This window comes from Melitaea cinxia, chromosome 13 (genome assembly GCF_905220565.1).
Source record: "Melitaea cinxia chromosome 13, ilMelCinx1.1, whole genome shotgun sequence".
Lineage (NCBI taxonomy): Eukaryota > Metazoa > Arthropoda > Insecta > Lepidoptera > Nymphalidae > Melitaea > Melitaea cinxia.
This window is the reverse complement of record NC_059406.1, coordinates 1,821,620-1,844,451: the sequence shown is the minus strand read 5'-3', so window position 1 is coordinate 1,844,451 and position 22,832 is coordinate 1,821,620. Positions and strand designations below refer to the sequence as shown.

Genomic DNA, 22,832 nt, shown 5'->3' with positions numbered 1-22,832 from the left:
AACATGATCTTAAACATAGTAAAATGCGACAGTAAACCTTTGAGGTAATCGTAACAAGAATAGATTTTATAGATGAATTATATTCATCTCCCTTATTATTATATATCTTTATAAGAATATAATAAAGTTCATAAAATAAGAGGCACTTATGTAGAATGACATAAAAAATTGTACACAAAAAATATATCATAAATCTCCACAATAACATGGCACCACAAAACAAGTGTAAAATTCCATAACAATAAAATATTCCATAACAATAAAATTCTTCTTGGATAAAAAATATTGTTTATATATTATAGAAACTATGTTATGTCATGTTTAACACTTTTAAAAAGAGATTTGTTTCCTATACTTACATTTACTTGTACACAAATATAATATTATATATATATATATTGCGCTTAAAGCACAAGGCACCACAAAAAGCTTAAAAAATCTAAAAATGCATATCGACTAATAAATTGTAGTATATCAAAATTATATTGGTATATTAAGTAACAATATTAAAAAATTCTTTGACAAAGTAATATAAGCATAGCAGTATAAATGCATGAAATGCAGCCGTGTGAGCTACTAATCTTATTTGTCGATAAAGTGTATACTAGTAGTATATTGAATCGACTTAACCTAATTTGCATTTAAGTACATAGGAACAGACATACAATAGTTCCAATAAAGCGTTTACTAAGCCTGGTTCCTGACCTGGCTTCAGTATTTAAGCTTACATAGAGTAAATATCTAAGTGGGTTGACACTTGTATCTCAAATAAGTCACATCTCTCATATTTCATACCCTATATAGAAGGCACATAAAGACAACGTGAAACATCGATGATTATATCATACATATCTTTCAGATTACAAATTACTAACCTACCGCTAATTACTTGCTTGAACTTTAAAAAAATATATCTTTGAAATTTTGTTTGTCCATTAATTTTTATTCAGATCCATGTTCATGTAAAAAGTACCACTTCAGAATATCTCACTCTTTTTCATTCTCTGTAATTAGACATCATTCTATTTAAGAAAAACATTAATTATTTTATGGTTGTTTTACTGGTAATATGCAGATTCTTATTTAATTTCCTTCTGGTATTTTTGTTCCTTTTTTTAAAGGTAATAAATAAATAAACATTTATATGCAATATAAATGTACTTACTTTTTTCAGTGTCCACCATTTCAAGCAGTGGTGCGCTTGCAGCGCTGTAGGGATTACCAGAGACAGGCTAAAAAAATATTAATAAATAATAAAAATATGTAACAAAATCATAAATTAGTGATCCTAAATTAAAACATTAAAATATTACAACAAAGAACATGACTCAGTAAACTAAAAAATCTCAGATGCAAATTTTTATTTTTATTTTGTGTTTCATTTTTTATACTTACCGAGCCTGTAGGAACTGAATTGGGTCCTGTAAAAGGCGCATTGTTCACATTGGCACCCGGAATTGTAAAGCCAATTACACCTACTGTTCCTTGCCCTGATCCCTCTTTATCGGGTATAACATTTTGACCACCAGGGTAAGGAAGATTATTTCCAGGATAAGGAGGTGGATTATCTGAATAAGGAGCATTGGCATGGGGTACATTGTCACTATGTTGAGGCATTTGGTCCTGTAATGGATTAGGTATAGTATCCTGGTAGCCCACTAAAGGAACTGTTCCAAGTAATATCGTCTTTGACTCTTCAGAGTCACGGTGACATCCACTGGGAGATACCACAACCTGAAATATGAGCAAATAATTTCTATACAAAAGGACATCTTTTTGAGAGAGATGAGAAAATTCAATTAAATTGGTTGTTGTATGATTTTTGCTGTGTAAGTTAGATACAAATAATTTCAATAAGGTCATGTAGGATGGAGTCAATGCCAAAAAAAAAAAATTGTTTGATACGGTCGAGAATCCAACTTTAATAAAATTTTGGAGACATTTTAGAAAGTGTGAAGTGTAGAACATTTCATTGTTAGTCCTCTACCTACATCAATACAGACAAAAGAGAGTGTGAGATATTCACTCTTTAAAAACAGTATTCAAATTCTTAAAAAGCTTATCTCACATTAAGTCTAATATTTATTAATCCTAACCATACATGTACTGTGTGGCTACGGTACTAAAGAATATGGCCACTCCCTCTCTTCCCGTGGGTGTCGTAAGAGGCGACTGAGGGATAACACGGTTCCGCTACCACCTTGGAACTTAAAAAGCCGACCGGTGGTGTTATAATCATCCAACTGCTGGCTTTGAAATACACAGGCTGTAGCGTCCTTGTTTGACTCTACACACTTTTTCTTGTTAATATGAAATAAACCCGAATCAAAATTAATTAATTAATTAATTTATTGATCCTTGATGATGATCAAATGACCCGGTGTGCGAGCACGCGCGATCGCCTTGATAGATCGAAACGTACTGAATAATTATTATATTGACAACCAATTTATTTAATAAAATCGCTGATTCGCAAATGTACGACTTGGTTCGTACATGCTCCCACACCGAAAAGTTAGTAGTGATGAGATGATGATACAAGGTGATTCCAATTGGTTCTTAACCTACACTTGTTAGTAAGAAAATAAAAACTAATTATCTAAATAGAATTAAATTTAACACTATCGTCACCGATTACATAAACCGAGCGGAAGGTCGGTGACGTAAATTTGTTTTTCTTATCTACATTAGAATGTTTGCACGGAACGCACTTATTACTCGCACCACACACACACTGTTGGTCAATAACCGTTGTGGAGGAGGGCGGCCGCCGCCGAGCTGCCGCCGGCCGCGGGGTGGCCAGCGTCGGCCGCTCCGTGCGCGCCGACCGCCTGCGGAGGATCTTGCGCGATCCCCAAATAGCTATCCCGACGGTAGCCACGGCAACGATGATGTAGGTTGCCGTATAATGATGAATGTCGTGGCTGCTAATGCTGTCATACAACGGAACAGTCTGCTTCATCTCTTCGATTTGCTCCTGCAGCTGAATTAGCCGCTTCGAATGCTCGCTGACGTCGTCTTTGTCGCTTGCGTTAGTAGTGCCGAGGGTTGGAACCGATATATTAAAAAAGTAGTTTATCGGAGATAACTTTGGAGCAATAATTTCGGCTTTGAAGTGCAAAGTACTCATTTCTTGTTTATGACTATACACAGTAAAGTCCTTGAACTTCAGTATACATCCGTCATTTATTGTCAATAAGCCAGAATACAATAACGGTAACGATGAAACTTGATCGTCGCATAGTATTTTTACGTTCTGTTGTTTACAATAAAAATAAAAGTAAGTATTCACTTGATTTAATTCATGCCACTGTGATTGGCACGGTTCCTCATAAATTCTGCATCTTCCGGTGGCTGCATCCCTTTCACAAAGACTTTCATCGTCCTTCAGGGTGTACACCGGAGACCCGCTCTTACATAAAAGAGTGCCTGACTCTTCTTGCAGACACGATTTTAACTCACTTTCAGTTATAGGCAACAGAGCCTCTTTCTGTAAATTAATAGCTAGGAAACTAGATACGGGTTTTATATAAATCATAATATTATTATTTAGTAAACGTGGTACGGCGATGATTTTATGAATTTCGTAGGTATCTCGGTGAACTAGAGGTATTTTAGTTTCAAATAATAGGTAGTTTGTTGACATTCTAGCTTTTACCTTTAATAAATGATAAATATTAGGTAAACTTATGTTCTCAAAAGGTAGTGATAAGTCTTTCGATATTTTAGCTGAAATAATGTTTAGTTCTTGGCGTAGTTGATCAGGTGTCAGGAGGTGTAAGCTGAGCTGGCCGTTATAAATGTTAGTCATAGTGTCTAGTAGGATATTCTGTATGTCCTTGAGATGAGTTAATATGTTGTTGGCTATTATTGCGGAGAGAATAAAGTCGTTATTTGTAAAGCTTTCCTTTTTGACGGCGTATAATTGTTGTTCTACTTGATTTAATCGTTGGTTGATGAGCTTGTGTTGCTTGTTCATAACGTTCTCAGTGCGTTTCAATACATTTAACTCGGCTTCGACAATAGAGGTCTGGTTCTTCCAGAGTGCGGCGAGATGCTCTTGATTGTGCTTGATGAGTTGAATGTCTTGCTCATATTTTTCAGCGAAATTACTATCCAAAATTCCGAATAAAGAGTTAGCTAAATTACCTACTCCGTTTATTATTCCTCGTCGCGTGCGCACAGTATGCTTATTCATCATAACATTATTATAATGATTTAATTGTTCATAACCGTGATGTAATTGTAACATGATCGCTGCACATTGTGAATGCTTTTGTTCACTATTGCAAATGTTTTGTAAATAATCTAAGTACTTGCTTAATGTTAATGACCCCTCCCAGTAGGGATTCATGTCGTAGTAGACGACTAAGCGCCACTCGTCTTTGATTAGAGACATTTTTGTTATCTTGTCGAAGTACAAACTTTGATTATTTCTAAGCGGCGTAATATTAAACGAGCCTTCTGATCTTGATATAAATGTCATTATAAAAAATAAAATTGTAAGCACCAATTTCGAAAAGCTATAGGTATTTTTCTTGCTTGTTTTGGTAACGTGATATACTTGCTTAACGTCATCTTGTTTTACATTTGAATTTTGTTCATTTACTGGTAATATTGACAATTTAACGACCGGGCGTTTCATGAGGCCGTTTTTTGTTTTTAGGGTAACAACCCTTACGTAACCGTCGTTTCCAGGGTGTAGCTGCAGGACGCGGCCGAGTAGCCACCTCCCGGCCGGCAAGTTAGCGTCTTGAATGAGCACTATGTCGTTGACCTTGATATTCTCTTGTGGTAGCCTCCACTTGCTGCGGACTGATAGTTGCGTAAGATATTCTAAGCGCCATTTTTTCCAGATATCATCGAACAATCTTTGCGTTAGGTGCCAACGAGTACGTAAGTCAGTTTCGGTGTTGTAAAATGCTAAATGAGGACCACTAGTTAAAAAATGAGATGGTGTTAGGCAATTTAAGTCGTCAGGGTCTTCGGTCATTGCACATAAAGGTCTTTGATTAATACAAGCTTCGAGCTGAGAGAGTAATGTTGAGTATTCCTCAAATGTAAGTCTTTGTTCGCCTATCACTCGTTTTATATGATATTTGAGACTCTTGACCGCAGCTTCCCATAGACCACCTGCTGACGGCCAAGAAGGGGCATTAAAATGCCACTTGATCCCCATTCGCGTGATTTCATCGATGAATTTTGTGTTTTGGAAGGTACTTAATATTTGTTGGTATTCTTCTTGTAAGACCTTGTTTGCTCCGATAAACGTAGTACCTTGGTCACTGTACATATTTTTCGGCACCCCTCGTCTAGCAGTCATGCGGCGCAAAGCAGCTAAAAATGATGACGTTGTTAAATCTGACACCAACTCTAAATGTACAGCTTTAGTAACCATACAGACGAATACAGCCACGTAGCCCTTTGTGGTTAGAATACCTCGGCCCTTGTTGGCCTTAACAAACACGTGACCTGTATAATCTACCCCTGTATGATAGAATGGCCGCGATGGATTGACCCTTGCTGTAGGTAAATCGCCCATAATTTGATAGTGCTGACTCGGAGTGTGCTTTCTGCACTTTACACATTGAAAAATACGCTTTTTCGTGGCTTTGAGTCCTCCTACCAACCAATACTTTTGTCGAATAAACCCGGAAGTAAGCTTGGCGCCACCGTGATAGGTGAGTTCATGACACTGGTTGATAATTAATTCTGATAAACGACTATTTTTGGGTATGATAATGGGGTGTTTCATATCTAGGTTAATATTTGCGTGTTTTAGACGTCCCCCCACTCTTAAAATTTTATCTTCATCAAGTATAGGGTGGAGCATACAAATCTTGCTTTTTGATGATACATTATTTCCTTTCTGTATGTCACGTAATTCTTGAATAAAATATTCTTGCTGACACTGTTGAATGATTTTTATATTGGCTTGCTTTATTTCACTTAACGTTAAGTATTTCTTGGTTTCACGTTTATTATTAATAAATCTATAGACCCAGGCTAATATTCTCGCAATCTTGCTTAACGAGCTAAATTTAAAAAGTAATGATGTTATGATATTTTCATATTGATTATGAATTACTGTTGCTACGATCTTTTTAGTTCTTTTGGCTTCTTGACATGTAAAAAATGTTATTTTAGTATTAAATTGATCTTTAGTTTTATGCGTTTTTAACCAAGTCGGCCCGTTCCACCATAATTTATGATCTCTTAATTGTAACGCTGTTAAACCACGGCTAGCACAGTCTGCGGGGTTCTCCTCCGACTTAACGTAATTCCAGCTGTTGGGCGGTACCACTTCGATAATCTGCTTTACTCTATTTGCCACAAATGGTTTCCAGCGCTCAGGTACACCGTTAATCCATCCTAAAACTACCATAGAATCAACCCAGCAGTAGTAATTAATTTGGTATGTCTCAAGGCAACTTTTTATTTTTGACAGTAACTTTATGAGTAATAAGGCACCACATAACTCAAGTTTCGGTAAGGTAAGTTTATTATTTACAGGAACTAATCTTGATTTTCCTGCTATCATAGTTACCGATGTCTGTTCATGTGTCATTACCTTGCAGTAAACAACGCAGGCGTAACATTTTGTTGACGCATCTGAGAATCCGTGGAGTTCGATGACATTATTCTTTATTGTTCCTAACCACCTAGGTATATAAAATTTATTTATATTTTCTAAGTCAATTTTCATACTTTCCCACTCTTTCAATATATTTTCCGGTAAAGGTTCATCCCATTTTAATTGCAATTGCCATACTTGTTGAAATAATAGTTTTATTTTAGTTGAAATTGGAGATAGCCAGCCCAGTGGGTCAAATAATTTTGATATATTTGAAAGTAAAATACGTTTTGTAGGGTTTTTCGTCATGAAGTCTAATTTTGAGGTAAATGTAAATTGATCTTGCTGTGGGTCCCAACTAAGTCCTAACGTTTTTGATGACTCGGTGTTTTTAAAGTCATAATTGATTTGTTCTGTATTATTATAGTTATTTGGGAGTATATCTTGATTATTGGCCTTCCATTTTCGTAAATTAAACCCCCCTGACTTTAAAATCGAAATAATGTCGTTTATTAAACGCTTTGCTGATTCGATAGAATGACATCCGTAGACTAAATCGTCCATGTAAAATGATGATTCAATAACTTTCAGCGCGGAACTTTCTTGATAATTCTGTCTCTCATTTTGAGCTAAACGTCGAAGTGTCATCATCGCCAGAAACGGCGCAGCCTTGGTGCCATATGTCACTGTCTTTAATTGAAAAATATTCATTTTATCTAACGGCGATTCTCTCCAAATAATCTTTTGATAGTTTTGGTCATCTGGATGTAACCAAACCATTCTAAACATTTTTTCAATATCCGCAGTAAACCCATATCTAAATTGTCTCCACTTGATAAGAAGACTCTGTAGATCTTGTTGTAAATTAGGACCTCTTTCCATCAAGTCATTTAAGCTCAAACCGGAAGTGGAAGGCGCGGAAGCATTAAAAACCACCCGTAACTTAGTTGTGGTTGATTCATCTCGAATAACACAATGGTGCGGTAGGTAAAAACCGGATGAATCGGAATTATTTGAGTGTATCATGTGACCTAATTGCTTGTATTCGTTTATAAATAATTTATACTCTCGTGCTATATTAATATTTTTAACAAACTTTCTTTCTAACTGTTTAAACTGTGCCATGGCCTTTGATTTTGACTGGCCTAATTTATTTTCTATTTCATTTTTAAGGGGGAGGCGCACTTGATACTTGCCATCCGACTGACGTATAGTAGTTGTATTATAAAAATCAATGACCTGCTGGTCAGCAAGTGATATAGTAGATGGCTCTGAGATATTTTCTGATTGCCAAAATTGACAGATATCGTCGATGTTATGTACAATTATGTTACATTTAAAACTCTTTTTTACGCAGCCACTCAAAATCCAACCTAAACGCGTTTTTTGAGCCATCGGTAGAGTGGGCCCCGCCTTATAAATTCCGTCTAATAGTAAGTTACTAAAAACATCTACTCCAAGTAAAAGGTCTACCGGTCTTCTCATATTGAAGTAAGGATCCGCTAAAGGCAAATTTTCTAATGCAGGCCACTCTGGTTTAGGAAAGCTGTAGGAGGGCAGATTCTTTATTAAAGTTCTCATGATATACGCATCTGTTTCGAAAGAAAAGTCTTCTTGATTAGACCTACACTTGATTTTAATAATCCCCTTACAATTGCTCTCCTTTTCACCTATTCCAGTTATAGTTCCCTTGCAATGTTTGCGTGGTAAACCTAAAATGTGAGCTATTCTCTCTGATATGAGAGTAGTCTCAGACCCCTGATCTAGTAAGGCTCGAATGTTATGGTATGTACCGTCCCGAGCTTGAACCTGTACCATGGCTGTTGCCAACAGGATTTCAGGGTCTTTGCAATTTACCGAAACATGTGTATTACCCACGTCCGATTTCGAAATCATCGACTCTGTATTTTTCGACGTATATAGTTTATTGCAAAATACGTCATGCAAAATTGTATTATGATTACCATCGCATTCTCGACAACGCGATTCAGAATAACAATTTTTGCCTTCGTGATCATAAAGACAATTTTTGCATAAATTTTTGTCTATAATAAATTTTCGTTTCATATGATTAGGCAACTCTAGAAACTTTGTGCAATAATATAAGCCATGTTCGCGATTTGAACAAAAGTGACACGGTAATTTTGCCGTATGTGCAGGTTTTTGAACTCTGTTACTTGAAACCTTTGATTGTGTAAAGTAGGTGGGTTTCTTGTAATTTAAGCGATTTTCTGTTGGTGAATTATTATAATATGTATTTTTGAAACTAGACTTCGCTGTCGGGTTTTCTTGCTTTTTCCGTGAAGTCTCAAGAGCCGTAAATTTCGTTTCTAGATAATTTAAAAAATCTTTTAAAATAGGTAATTCCTTTGGTTGCTTTAACGATGATATGTATTCGTTGTAAGTATCGGCATCTAGTTTTTGGCTTAAAATATGTACTAGTAAAGGGTCCCATGAACTTATGTCTACACCCAGGTTTTTTATAGCATTTAGCGACTCCAGTGACGTATCGTGGATTTTCTTGATATGTCCGAACGACGGTTGTTGCGACACTGAAATATTCATCAAAGTATTGATGTGTGACGTAAAAATAAGCTTTTTATTGTTATATCTATTATTTAGTATCTCCCAGCAGGTAACGTAATTGTCTGAGCTTATTTGTAAATGTTGAACTAAACGCTCGGCTTCTCCTCGGAGCTTACCCTTTAAAAACTGCATCTTTTGCGCGTATGATAGAGATGCGTTTGTGTGGATAGTTTCAGTGAAAAGATCCTTGAACGATGTCCACTGCTGGAAGCTTCCGCTAAAAATAGGCAATTCCATCTGCGGAGTTGATTTCTCCCTATGACACATAGACCTCATTTTCCTATTAATAGCCCTTTTCATGTCTTCGTACAATCTTTCATAGTGATAGAAAGCCGCATCGTATTCCTGATTTTTCCCCTCTAGTTCACTATCTATTTCAAGATGTAAAGTATCTATAGCCGACCACCGGGATTGTAACGTTTTTAATAAATCGTCAAACTCCCATTTATCTAACTCCGTATCTAAGTTAATACTAGCTACCTTTCTCTGAAGCGCCCTGAAGTTGCTCGCTTGCTTTCTTAGCAACTCATCGGTCCTGCTATTGACGCCCTGTGCCCTGAAAGTTACCTGATGTGCTTCAGACTCGTGCGCGCTGTCCGTCCTCGCTGCCGTCGCCGAGGCGCGCGTGGGCGGCTGCGGCGGCCCGGCGCCAGCCAGTGCAGTCGCTGGCCGCAGCAGCGGAGTGCCCGGTTTGGCGTCACGTGGTTGATAATTCACGATGACGGACCTAACATGCTCGTAGCGCTCCCTAGTTGTGTCGAATTGCTCGGTCACAAAATAATCATGTGACTTGTCACTATAGCCACATAATTTAAGGTGGTTGTTTTGAAATTCCTCCCAATACTTATCTAGCGTTTCAACTCTCCTCCTGATGTAATCACCGGTCTTGCGTTCCGGCCCGTCTTTCTTAAAATTGCTGTAGAGCTGCTCAATAGCTCCAACCAACTGCTGCTGTGTTGATAGAAGATCTTCCATGTTTACTTAAATTGATATGCTAAAAATTCTTCGATAAAAAATAGTCTTTAATCTAATGTCCACAGAATGTCAGTTTTTTCTCGAAGGACCATAAAAGCTCGAAGGACCATAAAAGGATGTAGCGTCCTTGTTTGACTCTACACACTTTTTCTTGTTAATATGAAATAAACCCGAATCAAAATTAATTAATTAATTAATTTATTGATCCTTGATGATGATCAAATGACCCGGTGTGCGAGCACGCGCGATCGCCTTGATAGATCGAAACGTACTGAATAATTATTATATTGACAACCAATTTATTTAATAAAATCGCTGATTCGCAAATGTACGACTTGGTTCGTACACAGGCCGAAGACGGGCAGCAGCGTCTTCGGTGCGACAAAGCCAGTACTGCGGTCACCAACCCGCCTGCCCAGCGTGGTGACTATGGGCAAAACACATGAGTTCACGTTGTTTTTGGCGTGGACTTGTGGAGGCCTATGCCCAGCGGTGGACTGTATAGCCTGTGATAATGATGATGGTGAACCATACATTTATTTATTAATTATATAATTGGACAAATACTCTGATGTAATAGTGCCTGTGCCGTGTAGGCGCCTAAACACCGGCGGTTTGCTGGTTCGATACTCACTTTGGATGGATATTTGTACTAATACTTGTTTAAGTTATGTATATGTTATATATGTTAAGCTGTTGGTCACGGCTGCTATCATGTACATCTGATAGCGATTGTTACTCATAGAAGGTAATATATCTGCAAACCTGCAGTGGAGTAGTGTGATGGATTAAGATCTGATCCTTCTTATACATTGAGAAAAGCCTTTGCCCAGCAGTGGGATGTTACAGCCTGAATTGTGAATTAAATTTATTTACAAACCTCAAGCTTATAACTTAAATGTATGTAGCTGCTTGCAGATAGATTATAAACATCCAGAGCGGGAACTTCCATCTCAAGGGACCAGTTGCGAGTAGTGTTGGCTGGTATGGGGCCTTTCTTGATCTCCGCTAAGACATCCGATTCTGACCGTCTGCCGGGATGATGTGTGGCAATAAAAACTACTAGCTAAAATGTTACATAACTTTAATGTAATTATTATAAGAGATCTAGTTTAAACTATTAACGTGTGTGTGAGATGTAATGCAATCAAGAACGTAATTATTGTTACATATAACATAATATATACTTAGTTTACAATAATAAATAAAGTTTTATATTCCTATAATGAAATAATCATACAATATTATGGAATGGATACGAAAAGCAATTTGTTTAATTACATAGAATTATACATTTTTTAAATAATTGTGTTTGCTCGCAAACAAAAAAAAAACCGACTTCAATTACATCGACGAGTAATATAACGTAGATCGACGAAAAAATAGTCAAGTAACTGCGCGTTATCAACGATTACTCAAAAAGTAGTTATCAGATCTCAATAAAATTTATATGTGACCACATGACAAACATCAGCTTTCGATTAAATTAAAAATTATTAAAATCGGTACACCCAGTAAAAAGTTATTGCGGATTTTCAAGAAGTTCCCTCGATTTCTCCGGGATCCCATCATCAGATCCTGGTTTCCTTATCATGGTACTAAACTAAGGATATCCTTCTTTCCAACAAAAAAAGAATTATCAAAATCGGTACACCCAGTAAAAAGTTATTGCGGATTTTCAAGAATTTCCATCAATTTCTCTGGGATCCCATCATCAGATCCTGGTTTCCTTATCATGGTACTAATCTTGGGATATCTCCTTTCCAACAAAAAAAGAATTATCAAAATCGGTACATCCAGTAGAAAGTTATGCGGTATAATACAACGTAGGTCGACGAAAAAAGCGTCAAGTAAAAACGCATTATTAGATATAGCTCAAAAAGTAGTTGTTAGATCTCAAATAAATTTAAATGGGACCAATTGGCACACACCACCTTTCGATTAAAAGAAAATTTGTCGAAATCGCTCCACCCAGTCAAAAGTTCTGATGTAACATACATAAAAAAAAAAACAGTCGAATTGAGAACCTCCTCCTTTTTTGGAAGTCGGTTAATAAATACCATAATTCTCTTGAGGTATTTCTTAGTACCTAGATAGACTAAGGGATAACACAGTTCCGCTACCACCTTGGAACTTAAAAAGCCGACCGATGGCAGGATAACCATCCAACTGGCATCCAATAGCTTTGAAATACACAGGCCGAAGTCGGGCAGGAGCGTCTTCGATGCGACAAAGCCAGCCCTGTGGTCACAAACCCCCCTGCCCAGCATGGTGACTATAGGCAAAACACATGAGTTCACGCCATTTTTGGCGCGAACTTATGGAGGCCTATATCCAGCAGTGGACTGCATTAGGCTGAAATGATGATGATTTCTTAGTACCAGCTTGAGCGCAGTGGTATGCTATGATGGAGTGGTGTAGACCTGATACTGTATTTCATCAAAATCGGGTTTTGGTCATATAAGATACAAGACAATGTTACCTATGTACAGCGTGTACATAATCTAAAAATAAATATAGTAAAGTAATTGTGATATATTTTTTATATTTATTGAGCGATGGCACAGCATGAAATATCCTACTCAAAATTTGGAGCAGCCCAACTGTGGAAGTACCTCGAACTTACAGAATATCAAACCTAAAAACACTGCTCTTAAGTAGTTTTGTTTATGGTAAGTGAGCCAAAGCTCATGGGTAGGGTCAAGGGTAGACCCTATCCCGACCCCAACCCTTCCTCACTACAGGAACACAGCACTACTGAGGGCTACTGCCCTCAAGTACGCCTAAGCTTACCTGCACTTATTTAATTGTGATATAATTCATACATGCATTTCGATGATTTATTTTTATTGAAATAGATTGCTCACCCGTTTAATGCGAAATTTAACATGACCAACTTTCACTGTCCCCTTATTTGTGCAGGTGACTTCGATTGGTATCTTCTGACCGGGGCAGAATCCTGACATGGGTACATTCACAACTGTGTTCGTTGATCCTGAACTAAAGCAGCAACGGTAGTAGTTCGAGTCGAAATTAATTTCTATTGATTCCTGGTGATCAAAAATATAATAATTATTAATGTCTTATAGTTCTTTGCTAATATGGAAGAGATTATTTGATTCATGGGAAGATTTAAGTGTGTACTTAATAAGTGATAACTAATAATATATTTGCACATGTATGAAACATGCTTTATATTAAATATATCTGTATATAGTATATTGGTTTTTTTTCTATTGTAATATTATTAAAGCATATTTTTTTGTAGATTAAAAGGACAGTAAGGATAGTAGACAGTAGGTAAGGACAGCTTAGATAAAAAAACAAGAAAACCACATAATTATACTCTTTAGGCATACAAATAACAAATATTTTTATCGATATCTAGTTATAAAAATCTCATGTCACAATGTTTGGGTGGGCTAATCTCCAAAACTGCTGGACTGATTTTAATGAAAATTGTACAGATATGTAAACTGATCGTTAACTTTGTCCAACTTAAGATATAGATCAGCTAGTCTATACAAATAAATAAAATAGAAGTGTCAGTTTGTAATATTAAAATAACTGCTTTTTACTCAATACATATGAATGTATACACGGTACATATACCAAAATAACATTTTTTACAATTTTTGTCTGTCTGTCTGTCTGTTGGTTCCGGCTAATTTCTGAAACGGCTGGACCGATTTTGACGGGACTTTCACTGGTACATAGCTGATGTAGTAAGGGGTAACTTAGGCTACTTTTATTTTAGAAATTTATTTATTTTATAACTCTACAAACTGAACAATAACTTTTTGTTAAATTTCATGCGGACGAAGTTGTGGACACAGCTAGTTGTTGTATAAAATAATACAGTATTTTGTAAATAAATTGTTAAAGAAAGTAAATAAGTACTAACTGTACAATCAGGATTCATATTTAGATCCAATGGAACCCACACACGGATAGCGACCTTCTTCTCTTGATCAAACTTAAATGCTCTGTCTACAACTGCTTTGACCTTGTATCTTATACGACCAAAAACTCCTTCAAATGACGATGGACAATTATCAGGTACTCTGAATGTAAAAGGATAGTCATAATTGCCGGGTTGAATGTGATGCTCTCCTGAAAATACCAAATTACAAATCTCAGTATAACATTTTATCAATAATGAAAGGAGTATAGTAATAACATTAAAAAACATGTCCATTTTAGTAAAATACAAAAAGGCTAATATACAGAATAGAAATCTATAAAAGTATGTATTATGTTAGATAAACAGAGGAGACAGACTATACACCAAGAAAAATATTTCATTTAATTTATAATAAAATCTATTGATATCAAATTTCTAGATACACTGACTGATAATTTGATTTTTTTTCACTCTGTTGCCATTGCATGTAATTATGTATCTTTATAAGACTTTAAATTAACATGGTTATTTTTATTACTAAATTTTTTTTATAAGGGATATTTATTTCTATACATATATTTTAATATTATTTAAGAACATCTTGTTCACGAGGCTCTGATATCGAGCTCCGCAAAGTTAAAATAAGAAACACGGTAAAAATACCGTTTATAAATAATTTTAGTAATGTGTATCTTTGTTATCATTTTGATACCAAGTTTTATTTATCATGATGCACTTTAATTAAGAATTGTAGTTATTCGGAAACTTGAGATTCACTCTCGATTAATCTCAAGTAACATTACTTGTGTGTACTTATGGTGAGTGAGGTGGCCAAAGATTTTGGGGAGGGTCAGGGGTAGGGTTAACAACGTGCTTACAATGCTTTTGGTGTTACAGGTGTCCCAAAAGCTACTTTAACCACTTACCTTCAAGTGGGCTGTATACTTGTTTGCCACCCTAGTTGTATTAAAATAAATATAAATAAATATCTACACAACACACACACGGTCGTCTGTTCCTAAAGTAAGCAACTTAATGCTTGTGTTATAGGTAACAGCCGACTGGTATATAGCTACATTTTTTTTTTTTTTCGATAAACATACTTATAAATAATACATATATAAATATATAAATAAATATTTATATTACACCCAGACTCGGGGTGGGAATCGAACCCACAACCCTCGGAGCAGAAAGCAGGGTCACTACAAACTGCGCCAACGGGCTAGTATTAAAAAATAAATATATGTGCTATAAATATACCTGATTCAGACCCAACTAGATATATTTTTTCATTGACATATTCCTCATATGAGTCATGGCTTTTTGTCCGAGTAACAGTTCTGCCATTAACCCTATGAGATTCTCTCGTAGTCCAGTGAACTTTACAATAACCTTTAAACATAACGTAGATACCTGAAATATAAATGACTGGTCAATAAACGTACAAATTTATTAATATTTCAACATATAGACAAAATGTTAACTTTGAACTTTACTTGATATTGGAAAAATGGATAGCTTGAAGTAAAATACTACACACACAGTATAAAATTAATACATTATCTTATTAATATCATTTACTGCAGCAATTATTCATTAATTGATGCAACCTACAACATCTCACAGCCTGTATAGGCATCTTTCCCCACGTAGGAAAAGGATCTGAATTACTGCAGTAAAACTAGCATTTAAGTAAAGAGTCTCTAATACTGTTTACTTTTATCTACAAAATTATATAAATAAACAAATTCTTTCTTCTTGATTTATATTTATGTATGATTCAGAAGCACTGTGCATCTATGTTTCAAGCACATTAAAATCGTCACTTTATATAGTGTGTATAAGTAGTTTACTTTGATCTATAAAAAAGTAGTTTGTTTAAGATAGAAATTTTCAAATATACGACTAAAATTACAAGCCGGCATATAAATTTTTACCTCGAAATGTTTTCACGGTGTCTTGTTGAAAAATAAGTTTCCCACGAATCGTCTGACCGGAGAAATATGTTCCATTTGGACTATCTAAAATTATTTGGCCTTCGTCGAAACCCATTTTAAATTTACTTAATTCATAAAGTTTACGTATGGATATTGGAATTTGTGCAGTCCAGGAAGTACTAAATTCTTGTCTAGCTAGCGTGGAATGGTTTTATCCAAAGGTTTTATCAACAAGTTTAAAAACAAAACGCGTATTATTATGTCATCATAACCAAAGAACATGGAGCTTGGAGAGAAGGATTTAATATTTATTCTACTCTATGGAGAAGGAGAGGAGAACGATCGCTACGTACAGAGTATTAGCCCGCCTGTCAAACAGTAGAGTGAAGTAGATGAAGTTAATTGAATAATGTACATTGGTCATTGTACAAATTTTGTTTGCGGCATTGGTGAGAAAATAATCGTGCTCCGTAATTTTTTAATTTTTGAAAAAAAGAAACAGAAAAAAATGGTGGAATATTGTATTGTGCGTGGATGTAAAAGTGGTTTAGCATCTGAGAGGAAAAATAGACTGAAAACAATTTGCGTCAATAATCGTTATTTAAAGTACCTACTAAAGGTAATATCTCATACGTTATTAATTCATAGCTGCACATTAGCTAGCTTGTTGGGAAGTTATGCATCTTCGAATGTCTAGTAAAATGATCGGATTAAACATTTATATAATATATAATTTCAAATTAGCGCACAACAGCCCGCGCTTTTATTGACACAATTTAGCGATCGCAGCGTAACGCTATTTCGTCGATATTTCCGGGACACTATTTTCTACAGCGATGGTTCTTCTTCTCTCTAGTCAATCTCTAGTCTCTAAGCACCTACCTCACCCCAGCCTGCAAAATAATGATATTTGTAATCAAAAAAATACTAATTGATAGATTTTAAATTGCTCAATTCAACTACGTTGTCCTTTTAAATTGCTCACCTCAAATTATTTAATTAAAAATCAATTTTTTTTTTTTAAATCAAATATTTTCAAACTCCTATATCTTTTGATGTATACAATATTTTAAATTGTTCAAAGTCTTAAAAAACTGCTCAAGTTGCATTTATAATTGCTCAAGTATAGTTTGGAACAGATCCACTTCCCTTAATTTTTAAATAAATATAAATAGTTTGAACAAATAAAATAATGATATTTGTAAAAAAAAATGCTAATCGATACATTTTCAATAGCTCAATTCAACTACGTTGTCCTTTTAAATTGCTCACCTCAAATTATTTAATTAAAAATCAAAAAAGTCGTGGAAAAATATTCTTTTATCAATATTTTCAAACTCCTATATCTTTTGATGTATACAATATTTTAAATTGCTCAACGTGTTAAAGAACTGCTCAAGTTGCATTTATAATTGCTCAAGTATAGTATTGAACAGACCCACTTCCCTTAATTTTTAAATAAATATAAATAGTTTAAACAAATTTAACGTTTATATTATAAGACAGGTGTACGCTGCGCGTGCGCATAGACAATGATGCGAAGCCAAAAAATTGCGGATATTCGTAATAAAAAAGATACTAATCGATAGATTTTCAATAGCTCAATTCAACTACGTTGTCCTTTTAAATTGCTCACCTCAAATTATTTAATTAAAAATCAAAAAAGTCGTTGAAAAATATTCTTTTATCAATATTTTCAAACTCCTGTATCTTTTGATGTATACAATATTTTAAATTGCTCAACGTGTTAAATAACTGCTCAAGTTACATTTATAATTGCTCAAGTTCAGTTTGGAACAGCTCCACTTTCCTTAATTTTTAAATAAATATATAAAGTTCGAACAAATTTAACTTTTATATCATAAGACAAGGTGAGCGCTGCGGATGCGCATAGACAATGATGGGAAGCCAAAAAAATTGCGGATATTCTTAATAAGCCAGATTTTATAGTTCCAAACTGAACTTGAGCAATTATAAATGTAACTTGAGCAGTTATTTAACACGTTGAGCAATTTAAAATATTGTATACATCAAAAGATACAGGAGTTTGAAAATATTGATAAAAGAATATTTTTCAACGACTTTTTTGATTTTTAATTAAATAATTTGAGGTGAGCAATTTAAAAGGACAACGTAGTTGAATTGAGCTATTGAAAATGTATCGATTAGCATTTTTTTTTTACAAATATCATTATTTTATTTGTTCAAACTATTTATATTTATTTAAAAATTAAGGGAAGTGGATCTCCAAACTATACTTGAGCAATTATAAATGCAACTTGAGCAGTTTTTTTAACACCTTGAGCAATTTAAAATATTGTATACATCAAAAGATATAGGAGTTTGAAAATATTTGATTTAAAAAAAAAAAAAAGATTTTTAATTAAATAATTTGAGGTGAGCAATTTAAAAGGACAACGTAGTTGAATTGAGCAATTCAAAATCTATCAATTAGTATTTTTTTGATTACAAATATCATTATTTTGCAGGCTGGGGTGGGGTAGGTTCTCTAAAGGGGCCTACTCAAAGCACTGCCTGCAGGGCCTGCTTGCAGTTACTGCCGCAGAGGATGTTGCTCCACAAAGCACTGCAAATCATTTACGCGGCATACGTTGTCGTGTTCGCTTGTGTTCTCTTTGTCCTTGCCTAAATTCGTCACTTTTTATAAATGGCTCCTACATTATTCAAACACCAAAAAATAGCATTGGGTTTGACTGTATTGAGTACTTGTAGCGTTCAAAAGAAAAAAAGGAAGCACTGGTGTAAAAAAGTTTTATATTTTTCATGTAAAAGCGACATAGCCTGCGACCGCATATCTTTGTTATGATAATGATCGTGGTTAGTTTTCCAAAGACATGGCAAATCCCTATACAATTAGATTACGTCCCTCCACACGTCTTTTTCTCGCTGGCTCATTTTTCTTGAAGAAAACAGAGCCAAACAAATAATATAATAAAACCAAAGCAACTAACCACCAACTAACTGATTAATTGCTAAATGACAACCACTGACAAGACAAACCCCAGGTCAAATTAAGTAGACAAACGTCGCAATGTACCGACGTAAACAAAATGGTGGTCTAAATCGGCCCGACTGAGCTACACATGTCCCTGATTGCAGTTTACGGAGTGGGGAGATCGTGTGTCGGGCTGGCAGAACGACACTGCGGCCCTGCGACAGGGTGAACAATTAAAATATCGGCCCTGCATGCATACATACAATACGATCGGCAGTGGCACTGCAAGCAGGGCCCTGCAGGCAGTGCTTTGAGTAGGCCCCTTAAGCTCCATGCTAGACTTGGGTTACCAGTATATAAGTGTATAATCTATGGACTTGGGTAACTCATGAGTGAGTGATACAAATGAAACATATCTTTTCAAGTGAGCTAGTCTCTCATCAACTCACTTGCGTTTCAAATATATCTCCAGCTCACTAGGCTTAGATTCATTTTCGAGAGACTGACGTACTGAGCGGGAGTAAACGAGACTGAGCTAGTGAGCATCTCGATCGGACGATGGCGTTTATCATGCGAAAGAGAGAGATAGTTAGCTATGGCTCTGTATCTTTTCGATTCATATTTCACAAGGTCATAGACTCAATCGTCTTGCTTTGAACAAGCGAAAAAGTATTTTTTTTATGACAGCACAAGGTTTCATTTTGGTTGCATTATAAAATTATTTCACTGAGCTAAATGAGCTGAAGAGCTAAATGAGTGATATATATCCTAAGATCAAAATGATATATATCTCTATACTTTTGAGTGATATAAACTTCGCATGGCTCCCGTTTAGGGTATATATGTTCTGTGGCATGGCTACTCCATGCCAAAGAAGATCGAAACTGACATTTGTTTGATATAAATTTAGAGGTGGCACTTTCTGTAAAATGTAAGCATATATCTATATAATTAAAGTACCAAAGGTATGCGTAAAAAAGCATCGTTTCTGCTGCGGCGCATGAGGGCCAGCAACAACAGCATTCTGAGGATAATCACGGCTCGCCCTGATTGTTCTATTCAAAAGTACTACTGGATAGAAACAATGACGGGCCAACTAAAATGATTTTTTTTTTTTTTAATTTATCATCTAACTAACAATAACTAACATAGATTATAAGTAAATATTGTTACTAACACACTAATACACTATGGATGTTCACGTCTGAAATAAACGCTTATTATTATTATTATATACAAAACACTTTCACCTAACGAACTGCTTGGTTTCGTTAACTTTGATAGGGTTGATAAATATTGTAAATGGTATGGATCTGCTGTGTGGTTACGGCAGTAAAGAATATAGCCACCCTCTCTCTTCCCGTGGATGTCGTAAGAGGCGACTAAGGGATAATAAAGTTTCACTACCACCTTGGAACTTAAAAAACCGACCGATGGCGGGATAACCATCCAACTGCTGGCTTTGAAATGCACAGGCTGAAGATGGACAGCGGGCGTCTTCGGTGCGACCAAGCTAGCCCTGCAGTAACCAACCCGCCTGCCCAACGTGGTGACTATGAGCAAAACACATGAGTTCGCGCCAAAATTTCGGGCGCGAACTTGTGGAGGCCTGTGTCGAGCAGTGAACTGCGATAGACTGAAGTAGTGATGGTGGTGGTAAATGGGATGTTCTTGAGTTTTTTTTTATATATTTATTAATTTCATAATCTGTCTTCACTCATCTAGTAGTTTTAGTTCTGTTTCTTTTGTGATAAAATAAAAATTTGTTCTTGAAATACACACATCAGCTCGGGCCCCGTGAGTGCTCTTATGCTCAATTAGCCCGGTGGCGAGTGCGACGGATGGTGCTTTGCTCTTACTCTATTGCGGAGGGTGAAGAAGCGCACATTAGCGTCTTCTTTTTCCTGGTCGTCTCCTGCAGCGTGGGTCCGCATGGATGTCGGCTACGCGCTGGCCCTCTACCTCCCCCTAATAAAGCTGTGACCTCCTCCCAAAAAGAGGCCACGGCTGACCAGCATCTCTCACTGCCTATATATGTATGTATGAATATACATATATATCAAAGGAAATATGAGCCACGGTCCAATATACAGGTAATGCAATTAAGCTTAATTTCAATGGTGAGACTTGAGAGATTAGTATGAGTGTCATAACTTTTCGTTCACGTCAATGGCGCTGTACATCACTGCTATCGATGTGTGCGATCACGTGGTGCGGTGCGCACTGTGAACGCCGGTTGAGTGACGTTTCATTGTAATTGGATATTTTAAAAAATAAATGAGTTACGTACATGTGATAGAAAAAGAGACAGAATGCTATTCTGTCTTTGTTACACAACACATCCATCATTCGAAGTGAAGACTCTACGACTAGTTGAATGGTATGGCCTAGGTAAATATAATCCTGAACAAATTCGAGTAGGGTACCATCGACCGATACTGGTCTCGGTATAACTTGGTTGTTAAACATAACTATCGTTTTGGTGCAAGTTCATATCGAGACAACATCATATCGGAAGGACTTGTTTAGGCCGGCCAACATTTGGCCTAGCTCATCTATCATCAACGTCTCCGCAAAAATGACGATATCATCGGCGAAACGAAGGTGAGAGATGTATTAGCCGTTGAAGTTGACGTCGTTCCCCCCAATCCAAGGTCTTAACGACAGAATGACAATACGACCAGCGTAGTGGTGAGCAGTTTCGGTGATATTACATCTCCCCGTCTTACCCCAACCCGCAGGAAAATGGGTTTTGTTCTCTGGTCCTGGTTATGAACGGTCATCGTCGCCGCGTTGTAGATACATCTCAGTACCTCGATATATCGCCAGTCGTTATGACATCTCTGCAGAGAGTCCAGGACGGCCCAGGTCTAAACAGAGTCGAAGGCTTTCTCGTAGTCCACAAATGCCATACACAGCGGCTGATTATATTCTTCTGTCTTTTGCATAATCTGCCGAACAAAATGGATGTGGTCTACGGTGCTGTAGCCATTTCGAAACCTAGCTTGCTCTGGTGGTTGGAATTCGTCGAGTCTTCTAGCGAGAAGATTCGTAACAACCCTTGAAAACAGCTTATAGACGTGGCTCAGAAGTGAGATCGATCTGTAATTCTTCAACAGACTTATCGCTTCTCTTAAAGAACAGCACCACCATACTCCCGGACCACGCCTCCTGCGTGGTACCTCGGTGGATGACGGCGTTAAAATGTCTTGCCAAGGCTTGCTCGCCCTGCGGCTTTAAGGAGCTCAGTCGTAACTCCGTCATCCCCCGGGGCCCTCCCGTTTTTAAGTTGTCCGAGCGCTGCACTAATCTCATCTTCTTCGAAGTTCGGGATACACTCTAAACAATGGCGCAACAAATGTTGCCTGTGGATCTTCGGAGTCTCAACTCGCAGGCTTGCGTGCGCTCGACGAGTACAGCTGTCCATAAAAATTCTCAACTTCTTATCGGATCTGAGAGCGAGAGCAAACTGTTCTGCTATCCGCTGTTTTGAGCTTCACAAGAAGGCTTCTCCCTAATGATCTATGGAAAACTGTAGTAAGTGGTTAAATTTTTTATTATATGTATTGTTTTGTGTTAAATAAAAAGCATTTTTTACGAAAAACATTTAATACACAGACACAAAATTATTGGTAACATAGAATAAACATTTTTTTTTTAAATATCATATCATAAATATCGACCGTTCCAGAGGGAACCCGCACCTCCCGACTCAGTGTCGACCTGATGTTAATAATTTCCTCATGTGTTGGTATTACATAAAAAATAATACAAACAAACATTGAATAATAAAAAAATAGTACAAGTTTTATTTAACATGATCCTTATACATAGTAAAATGCAACAATAAACCTTTGTAAGAATAAGATATAGACAACAAGAATAGATTTTATAGAT

At 36.3% G+C, this 22,832-nt stretch overlaps 1 protein-coding gene across 1 annotated transcript in view; it reads right to left on the bottom strand.

The window, feature by feature from the left end:
- Positions 1–670: 670 nt before the first annotated feature.
- The window catches only part of LOC123658979 (arrestin domain-containing protein 17-like), a 41,347-nt gene continuing 19,185 nt past the window's right edge, over positions 671–22,832 (bottom strand). The window contains exons 7-9 of the mRNA XM_045594267.1: positions 1,396–1,568; positions 1,166–1,232; positions 671–1,004 (exon numbers count right to left, since the gene is read on the bottom strand). Coding sequence (XP_045450223.1) covers positions 988–1,004; positions 1,166–1,232; positions 1,396–1,568 — 257 coding nt within the window. The 3' untranslated portion in view covers positions 671–987. The remainder of the gene's footprint in view (positions 1,005–1,165; positions 1,233–1,395; positions 1,569–22,832) is intronic.